Source organism: Oncorhynchus masou, chromosome 19 (assembly GCF_036934945.1).
Source record: "Oncorhynchus masou masou isolate Uvic2021 chromosome 19, UVic_Omas_1.1, whole genome shotgun sequence".
Lineage (NCBI taxonomy): Eukaryota > Metazoa > Chordata > Actinopteri > Salmoniformes > Salmonidae > Oncorhynchus > Oncorhynchus masou.
The window spans coordinates 26,749,626-26,760,282 of record NC_088230.1 but is presented as its reverse complement, the minus strand read 5'-3'; the positions used below and the strand labels follow the sequence as shown (position 1 = coordinate 26,760,282).

Genomic DNA, 10,657 nt, shown 5'->3' with positions numbered 1-10,657 from the left:
ACAGTCGTCACTTCCGTCTCTAATCCTCGCCACTAGTAGAAAGGCGCAGCAGAACAGGGATCAAAGGATAGGAAATGCGACTGGGAAATCTTTAGTACCAGTACTCTTTGTATTAGCGTTCATATTTTCTGTAACGTTTGTTAATAATCCCCTTATTATTGATAGTGAATACTCTGGCATTTCCAATTAAATTCGTAGTTTTGATAGTGACATGATCAGTAAACAAAATAAATTCTGTATTTGCCTATTGCTGTAAATTCCAGAAAAAGTGCAGTGAATGTAGTGTACTAATTCAACAACTAAAACATTCTGATTATCAGTCTTTTCACCAATTTCCATTACATCTATACACTTGTTAGATGGATAAAGTCATACACATGGATACAGTAGCAAGAGCACTACAATCAAATCAAGACCTTTATTTTTTTTAAATAAATTACTCACTTCAATTTACAGTATAAAACAATTTATTTGCAAGACTGGAAAAAAAAAAATAATAATTGTTAGCCAGCCAACAATATTTTAACACGGGACTTACTGAGGGAGTCAACTGTGTACAAAACCTGATCAGGTTGTTCAGTATCCTTTATGCAATTTAAAAAAAAGCTGCGGCATCCTTTTTGAACTGGATAAAACCAGTCATATCCAGCTAACTCCGCTACTAATCATATGTTCAACATGATGCAGATTGAAGACACTTGTCAAATGTGACAAAAAGGCAGCTGGTTGGATGTCTGATCAATGCTCAAGTTGTACAACATGATTAGGCAAATATCTGTACACAAAGTAGGTGGATGGCTTTCAAACATTAGTGTATGCAACCTTACAAAAGGGATGCGATTATATACAAAAGTTAGACTTCCTATCCCATTGAGCAAAGAAAGGGACATTTTAAAGCTTGAAAAATGTTGTTTTTCTGGTGTTCAAGCTTTTACAAAAGTAACATTTTCCTAAACTATAATACAACTAGTAACTACATTATCTGAAGAAGCACACCGCAAATTCAGTTCAGCCTAGATGAAAGCAAGGCTTGTTCATTCAGGCTCATTACATGAGATTATTTAACATGCAGCTTTTGACTGTTCGCAGTGTCAGACAAATAGCATGCAGCACCTATAATAAAACTACATGTGCTCTGCTGTTGCTCTTGTGCATATTTAGTAGGGCCGGGATAATACCAGTATCGCGATAATCGTATTGTGGCAAGGAAACAAAAACGTTGGAAAAAAACATTATGGTGTCATCCAGTCACATGTATTTACTTTCCAAGCTATAGCACACAATACTTTACATACAGTAGATGTTTTAAGTAACAAAGATTTGTCTGCTTTGTTTTATTTTTGCCATGGGGAAAAAAAAAATTGTGCGATACTGGTACCTTCACAGTCCTAATATTTAGTGGGTGAACAAGCCCTTCTTTCATCAATGAAGTTTTCCTATTTACAGTACAAACAGGGCAGTTGAATCCTCTGTACGGAGGTAGTTCACCAGTGGTGTAAAGTACTTAAGTAAAAATACTTTTAACTACTACTTAAGTCAATTTTTTGCTTATCTGTACTTTACTATTTTTGACAACTTTTACTTCACTACATTCCTAAATAAAATAATGTACTTCTTTACTCCACACATTCTCTGACATCCAAAACTACTTCTTACATTTTGAATGCTTAGCAGGAGAGGAAAATGGTCCAATTCACACACTTATCAAGAGAACATCCCTGGTCATCCCTACTGCCGCTGATCTGGCGGAATCACTAAACACAAATGCTTTGTTTGTAAATTATGTCTGAGTGTTGGAGTGTACCCCTGGCTATCCGTAAATAAATAAAAATACAAGAACATGGTGCCGTGTGGCTTGCTTAATAAGGAATTTGATGTATACTTTTGATACTGAATTACATGTTATCAATTACTTTTTATAAATAAACATATTTAAAAACCAAATACTTACTTTTACTCAAGTAGTATTTTACTGGGTGACTCACTTTTATTTGAGTCATTTTCTAATTAACATATCTTTACTTTTACTCAAGTATGACAATTCAGTACTTTTTTTCACCACTGTATTTAACCAACCCTTTAAAATAAATTCTGAAAATAACCACCTTCCTGGAATGCCTGACTATTTACGCCAGATGATTACGCCTTAAAAACATTCTCTTAAAACCAATCCAAATCAAAACATGTCTATTCTAGCATAAAGCTGCATTAACCACACAAATGTACATTAGCATCAAGCTCCTCTGAGCCACTTCAAACTTAGACAAAGTGCAAAAGACATAATTACATTTCAGGATGAAGAGTCCCCTGGGAAATCTCAACATCTTCAGTCATTTAAAATGGCATATTCTTTGGGGATATGGGGGAAGGTGACAAGTTAATATAAAAAAGTCCAAGCAAGTGATTTGAGTTCTCTTTTGATCATCTTCTCTTGTAGCAGTTCTGGGAGATATGCTGCTTTAAGGCTGGAATATCATTGGACCATTGAGTTGACCTTACCATCACTTCCATTGGCAGCTTCCTGGTGTAACCCCCACATACAGTAAGTAGCAGGTCAGTCTTCATAGTTACAGGTCAGGACCGGCCTCGACCTCTTTTCCCTGCTAGTCAGGTAACAAAAGGATGCAATTAGAAGATAGACCACAACAGAAGACCACATAACATCTACACATATGTAACTACAGAAAAATGGGCTACTGCACATTAAAGACAAAAACTTGTAAGTATTCATCAACTTCCACACCTTTCAACATCACATGCAACAAGTCTATGCCTTTAGGAAAAGGTCAAGCAGAACAGTGGCGTTGCTGTGTTCTTTAAAAGGAGACAAGTAGCAGGGATGTGGAAAGATCAGGGGTTATGGCCAAACTACAAGCTCTACACAGTCCATGCATGACAATTATTCCCCACCATTACTCAATTAGGAATTTGAGAAACATGCAAGATCAGTGAAGGCTACCAATGACTATATAGATCTAAGACAAAAAAGCTTCACAAATTGTGCTTTCTTAATAGTCGAAGGGACAGATTTGAAGTGGCCACCAGAGAAAGATTTCACACTTGTTTTCAGGGCATGTCTTTAATGAAAATCCATTTAAATTTGGGCTACAAAAAAAAAAGTGAAATCAAATAGACAATGTTTGAGATATGGCGATTCATTTTTTTTATATGATCTGATGGGGTATGTCTCCACACATACGTAAAACTTGAATTGTGGAAAGATGCCGACTGCTGAACGAGGTGATAAATTTGATGGCATGCAAAAGTGACGTTGCAGCATGTGGCTAACATCGGCAAACCTTTAGTCCTTCTCTTCCACAAGGAGCCTTAAATTTGAAGGCAATTTAAAGAGAGAATTTGCCGAAACATGAATTTGCAACACAATTTGAAGTTTTGTACACGTGTGTGTGTATGTTTATTAAAGCAGACAAACAGCAAAGAATACAAGCCAAAATGTAAAGGCAAAAATAGGACTAGTCCCCCCCTTTTTTTTCTTTTTTCTTTTTTTCTTTTACAAGACAAGCTATTTCCTAGAATTACCTTGTGTAAACATACAAATTGTAATTTCATTTGTTTTAAAAACCGAGGCTACATATTTAAGAGACATAAGCGTTGTTGCTGTTAGCTACTTAAGACATGGAGATCAGAATTGCTAAAAACATACATAATACTACCATAGCCAAATAGAGAGCTGGAGCACATGATTGCAAATTTAAAATGTCAAAACATTATGGAAATCACAATCAACTTTATAAAAAAATGTACCAGTTCGCCAGAAGCAGGTGGGATTGTATCTACGGTTCAAATCCAAGCGGATTATTAAAAAATATACAAGACAAAACTTGCAAATGTTACCAAATTGGAAAAAAGGGAGGCGACCGTAATGGATTTACAACTAATCAGATCAAGCCTCTAAAAAAAATTTGAAATCATAGCCCTAAAGTTCTACTTCCACTGTTGCCCAAAAGAATCCTGATAAAACTCCTGGTTGTCAGATTTGTAACCATAGTTACCAGAACGATCACCACCTTGGAGCGGTTGCTGAGCAATGGGTTGAGAGCCCCAGTTCTGATTATTGGTCTGGCGCCGCTTGGAATCTGGCTGGTTGTACCCATCAGCTTTGCGCTTTCCTCCTACATTTCCACCGCGGCCACCCCTTGCACCACGTACCCCGCCGCGGCCTCTCTGCTGCACACCTCCTCTGGCACCTCGTACACCTCCTCTGCTTGATCCTGGACCGCCACGCGGTGAGAAGCCACCTCTGCCCCTGAAAGCACCTGCACCGCCTCGGCCTCTGGCTGGTGATGGCCCCCAGGCACTTCTGCCCCCTCTTCCTCTAGCGGGAGCCTGATAGTCATCATAGCCGTAGTAGGGGTCCTCGTATCCGTCACGGTAATTGTGGTAGTCATAACCATAATAATCGTAGTAATCCTCATAGCCATAATAGTCAGGGGGGTAAGCATACCCTCCCCTACCACCACCTCTACTTCTTCCACCTCTTGTGGGAGGGGGCAACTGAGGGGGGCCGTAGCTGTAATAATAATCATCATACCTATGTGGGAAAAACAAGCAGAAGCATGCAAAAAATGTTCAAGGCACTATACACATATGGACTAATTACTGTTATTATGGGATTAGAACTTTGAAATGGTTGCATGACCAATTCAATTTGGGCTTTGAAAAGTGGAGCCTTTTGTAAAGAGGTGTAACATTTGGGAAGGCTTCTTACATGTTTGTTTTGGCTGCTTGTCTCTGAGCTTTGCGTTCTTTCCTCTTCTGATCAGGGGGCTTTGCAAAGACTATGTCAATGTGTTCTCCCTCTAGATCTTTGCCATTCATTTCAGCCAATGCCTGTGGAGATGGTGGCAAACTACAGTCATCATACAATTACACACCGTCATGTACTTACAGCAGTGTATTCTCATTATATTATCACTCAATGGCAGTACCTTGACTGCACTGTCCCTCTCATCAAAGTGAATGAACGCGTAATCTTTCAGCTTTTTCACTCGCTCCAGTCTACCAAACTTGCCGAATGATTTTTCCAGTATTTCTTCCGTAACACTGTTCGCAAGGTTTCGGACAAACAAAACTTTGACCTGTGGATTGAAATGCATGAAAGGAAACGTGTTATGAATTTCAAGTACATGGTTTCCACAAAGACGTCAGTGTGATCTCCACCCAGTTAAAGACAAGCTGTTGCGTTTTGTTAAATGCAAGACTTGAGGTTGATACATTTTCAACTGCAAGCCTATGAAGCAAGAATTCAGGTGAGAAACCAATCAATGTACATCCCCTGTCCTTCAACAGAGGGATTTTTATACCCGAGATAAAGTTAAATAGGCAACATTCAGAAACCCCTGCGCCGCCCCAAATGACACCCTATATAGTGCACTACTTCTGCACAGGTCCAATGGCCCCTAGCCAAAAGTAGTGCACTATATAGGGAATAGAGTATCTTTAGGGATACAACTCATTTATCCAGTTTCATCACTTTGTAATAATCAGATCACCTACCTTGGCCATGACCTCCGAATCGGGTTCCTCGATGGGGTCTGCCCATTCCACATTCCCCCAGACTTTCACCTTGCCACTCATCAGCCTGCGTCTGGCCTGAGCAGCAGTTTTATGGTCCTCGTATTCCAAAAAGCAAAAACCTCGGTTCTTCTTTTTGTCATCCGGCTGATGGTACAGTATGACATCATTAAGACCCTCTGTTGGAAAAAGAAAAAAAGTCAGTTCAGGTTTGAAGTGCATTAAATATCACATTCTCATAGCTAAAGCAAATCTGCTCTTGATGTAGTTCGCTACAACCAGAAGACATGTCATTAACTTAATAAAATGAAGAGCCCTAATCTCACCCAGCAGCAAATATGTTTCTTACCTGTGACTTTAGCAAACTCCTCAACCATCTGTTCTTTCGTTTTACTCTTGGGGATGGAGCCGACGAACAGCCTGTTATTGGCAACAGATATACACACTCCAATGTGCTTGCCGGGGCGTATTTCATGATTATTACACTACGGAAGGAGAGGAACTCGTCAACCAGGGTGACAAGCATAAATATGAAACCACTATTGCACAGAAGGTTAATATTTTCAAATTGATTAAACCGATGAAGTATTTGAGGAATACCATAGAGCAGGGTTCTCCAACCTTTTCTAGCATGAGCTACTAAAAAAAAAAAATGTGGCTTTCAAATAGGCACATTTTCCTCCCTCCCCTGCAACTCTTCCCCAGGTCCTTACTGTACAAGAGAAAGTAGTGCACCGCGTTTTCAGTATATATACCAGGTAAAATCATGGTTAATAAACAAAGGATTTTTTCTCTCCAAATGATGCTGTATATTTCCCAAAATAAAATTGAGAACATAATTTTTCCTGGTTTTAGATGTTTTGACATCAAAAATACAATTGTTCAAAGAAAAACAACAAAATGTGATTTTCTGAGTCTATGACAATGCTTTAAATCACACCTGAAGACCATTTTTATAAGTCTGGAAGAAAATTAAGACATTTTGATTTTTTTATGTAATTCTACCTTTAATTGTGCATCTGGCAGATGAGGAATGTGCCATCTGATGTGCCGTTCTAGTGATGGTTCTGTACGGCTGCTGCTCAGATTTCATGGCAACGTTTGCAGGTAACAAATAATATACTTCTGCCAGGTTAGCCTACTTTGCAGTTAACATTTAATTGAGATGACTTTGGGGAAAGCATTTCTGTCAACCCACAAGACTTATCACATCAACTAGCTACACACGGAGCGATAGAAACGCGTACACAACACAGACAGGGGCAATATTGCTGCAAAGTAACTGGCAGATATTGTGTTAGATTTAGCTTTTTAAGCCAATAGTGGCTACCCAGGGGTTGAGATAATGTCAATGTTGGGTTGATTAGATCGTAGCGGATACTGGTGAAATTTGTTTATCACAGTTTGCAGTGGAACATATGGAAATTGCATGTACTTTCAGAATTGTTTGGCGGGCTACTCATATGTGGGCTGCGAGTTACTAGTAGCTTGCGATCGACCTGTTGGAGATCCCTGCTGTAGAGGATGCCATAACTGGAGTGTCAAGGTTGGTGTTGCAAAATTCCCGGGTATTCCTGAAATCCCGATTGGAGGATTCCTGGAATCAGGAGCAAATAATTATGAAATGTGGAATCCTACAATCAGGATTTCTGGAAAACCATGGAATTCATTTAAAGTTCCTGGAATTCTGCAACCCTCGTCAAGGCACAAAGACACACTCACCAGGTTTACTGCCTCTGAGGCAGCCTCTTTAGTGCAGAAAGTGACAAAGGCGTACCCCCTGTTCAGGCCACTAAGTGGGTCCATCATTAGACGTAGATCCCAGATAGGTCCCGCCTTCTCAAAGAGCGGCACCAGCTCGTCCTCAAACAAGTCTCGAGGAATTTTCCCAACAAATATCTGGAAAGGGAGGGAACATGTCAAGAAGAAACATCTGAGCAGATGCGAAAGTGCCCGGTTATGGAAATGAATACACAAAAATTATGGAACTCAAAAGGCACGAGAGGTTTTATTTATTTATTACACTTTAGTGTTTTAAGTTTCAGCCCAGTCAGATCTTAGCAGTAAGCTAAGTCTCTCCAGAACTACAAATATCATTAGGACAAACAGCAACTTGAAGACGTTTGGTCTCATTCATGTGCGTTTGTTCACTGAAAGGTAAAGACCTTACCTCTGTTCCAATAGTGGGTTGAGAACCTGGATACACAGACTCTGGGGGGGGGCCTCCATACTTGCGCTGGCCCGTTGTCACATCAAGTGTATAGCTGGTTCTATCAAGCAGAGCCTGACATAATCAAAATAAATAGATTAAATGTTGCAACTACACAAAAACAATGCTTGATTGTCACAAATAACCAAAATATTCAGACTTTTGGAACCTTGGTATAATACTCTTGACAAGCTAAGTGGAGTCTAGTCTGCCAGCAAATGTCCAACTACTACAATAATGCCAAAGCAGTGGGAAGAGATTGGAACAGAAATATTTCATTTCTACAAAGAGCATGGAAAGTAAAGTTCCTGGTGTTGACATACCTTTATTTTTGACTCATCTGGTCCCTTTGTGGAATCTGAAACTTTGGTCCCTTGCTTCTCCCTCTGTCTGTAAGTCTTCATTACTCCACAGAGAAATGCACTTTTGTTCTGCATGGGAACATTGGAGCTTTTAGGTCCTCCCAGTGTTTCACTAAATCAGAAAAACATCCTGAATCAAGAGTAACGCTGCCCCACTTACTTGCACGTGCGACAGATCACTTTCCTTAAACTGAAGCAGGACTTGCAGAGCACCTTCTTCATTAAATTCTTTCAACGCTTCAATAGCCCTTTCATCTAGGTCACTGTGTGCTACCAGTCCTGTAGATGAGACATTCCAAATATAACCATTCTGTTCACCAATGACATCACAATAAGACATGGCATTATGTCCAATCAGATCTTAGCGGTAAAACATCACAGCAATGTTGAGTTGCTCCGGGATTTGAGTAATAGATATCATGTGGACAAGCAACACAAAGTAGTCAATATTGCTAGAAAAAGTTGGGTTTGTAGTGAAAACATGAACAAGGATAACAGAAACTTAGGGAAATTAACAAACATGCAGCTTGTCAAAAGAGGAAGATTATCTCACTATCTGCACCCATAAGCAAGCATCACACTGTAAACCCCAAGTCAGTCAGCTGTACTTGTACAAGTAAATACAGATGTCTTAAGAGGGCTGTTATGCTTTTCTTTATATTGTCCACATTGTGCTTCTGGGGGACATCACTTGTCCCAGGCCAGGCAGCTGGTGCCATTGTTCTTGCATATGCCATGGTCTCAGATTCCCCTTGAGACCATATCAAGACAACCCTCCCCCATCCACTCCAGTTTCAAAATGTATACTAATCCACAATAGGTTTCCATCCATATTAACCAATAGCTTCTCTACTCTGTCTTGACACATTTCATTAAAATTCCCACTCAGAAATACAGTTTCTTGGGTATGGTGAGGATAGCTTTGTTTGAACCCATTTTGCAAAGAAATCAGACAAAAGTTACTGTGGTAAATACAAACTGCTAATAGATAGAACTAAAAAGGCAGACAATTACGGTAGTTGCGCTCACCTGCTACGTAAATTGCATCTAATTTTTCAGCAATTTTCTGTGGTAAACCAGCGTCTAATAAAGTTTGGAAATGGTCTGAATGTTTAACTTCTGCTGCAGTTGTGTCCACTGTAGTTGTGTCCATTGGTTCTTCTGTACCATTTCCATTTACTTGATCAGTCACCATGTCTCCAGACATCTGTGTAATGCAATGAGTCAAATAAATTAGACGGGGAAATGTAGTATAGCAACAACCCTTTTATGATCATGCTAATCATTAAACTCCTGCAACGAAGAGAAATGTTTTACGATGGTCTTGTTTTAGCAAGCAAACAGTGCCAGAGGTACCCGACTTTATACTGAACTTCGGAAATTAAGATAACCGTTAAATATAACTAACGTTAGCTTCAGTATGTAGCTGACATTTGGGTGTGTTTTTGGACTCATTTCGGAACCAGCAAAACTAGCGTTACACGTGTTTTGTGCGCACTGACGGCACTGCTGTAGTAGGCCTGTTTAGCAAAGCATTGTAAAGTAGCCAGTAAACTAATACCACAGATATAACTAAACCTCATTGTTCTACAATTAACGCATTTGCTAATACATTAGCTAATATTAACCCCTTCTTCAGGAATGTGTCTAAAATATTTGCCCCCGGTTCGCTAGTAACATTAGTGAAACTAACATAGCTCGCGACTCCGTGGCCCCGGCCTGCCTGGTGTCCAGCCGCCAAATAACTAGCTAGTTAAGTTAGCTGTCTAGCTAACAACATTAGCTCTGGAATCCATTTTCAAAATGCCGGGTAGCTAGCTTGCTAGTTAGCTAACGTTAACCACGTTACACATTGTTTGAAAACACTACAAGAACAAACAGCTTCACCTATCCCTAGCTTGACCAGTTGGCACATCAGGCAAATATTTACCATTTGATAGTTCACTAAGGTGCACGGTGTTGATTTTGTCTATTTTTAGGGTGTTACAAAAAAAAAGAAAAAAAATCTGATTCCCGGGGTAGGTCGGGTTTTCACTCCTGTCCCGATAATGTAAAATGGCGGCTAGTTGACGCCGCGAGTGCTTCAAAATCTATGGGGTTTCTGCAGCTGCAAACCACGGGCTGGTGCATTTTGACGATGAAGACTCGAAAAGGAAGAGAGTGGGCCAACTCGGTGGGAACTCTGTCTCCCTCCAGCAGATGGCGATTCTTTCGCCAATCAAAAAGCAAGGAGTTTTTGTATGGTCAGTGTCAAAATTGGTCAACAAGCAAATGAATGGCTTATTTGTAACGTGAAGTTTACTTGATCGAATATACGTTTTGTAATGCTTAAGTTCTTATGAGTGTAATGATATACACTATATATGAAAAAGTAGGACACCCCTTCAAATGAGTGGATTCTGCTTTTTCAATCACACCCATTGACGATAGGCGTATAAAATCGAGCACATAGCCATGCAATCTCCATAGACCAACACTGGCAGTAGAATGGCCTTACTGAAGAGCTCATTGACCTTCGATGTGGGGCGGCAGGGTAGCCTAGTGGTTAGAG

The 10,657-nt window shown here is 39.8% G+C and overlaps 1 protein-coding gene across 8 annotated transcripts; it reads right to left on the bottom strand.

The window, feature by feature from the left end:
• Positions 1-399: 399 nt before the first annotated feature.
• On the bottom strand, positions 400-10,185 carry LOC135506082 (heterogeneous nuclear ribonucleoprotein Q-like). 8 transcript variants are annotated; one of them, XM_064925482.1, is made up of 12 exons: positions 10,037-10,185; positions 9,136-9,313; positions 8,267-8,385; positions 8,068-8,175; positions 7,706-7,819; positions 7,258-7,434; positions 5,885-6,020; positions 5,518-5,714; positions 4,950-5,099; positions 4,730-4,851; positions 4,014-4,552; positions 400-2,603 (listed from the first exon to the last, which is right to left on the bottom strand). In XM_064925482.1, exons 1-12 carry the CDS (start codon positions 10,037-10,039, stop codon positions 2,575-2,577), a joined length of 1,872 nt encoding a protein of 623 aa, XP_064781554.1. In that variant the 5' UTR covers positions 10,040-10,185; the 3' UTR covers positions 400-2,574. The 8 variants fall into 8 exon arrangements, with proteins under 8 accessions (XP_064781554.1, XP_064781555.1, XP_064781556.1 ...); XM_064925483.1 differs by having other exon boundaries at positions 400-2,600; XM_064925484.1 differs by having other exon boundaries at positions 4,029-4,552.
• Between the last annotated feature and the right edge of the window lie 472 nt (positions 10,186-10,657).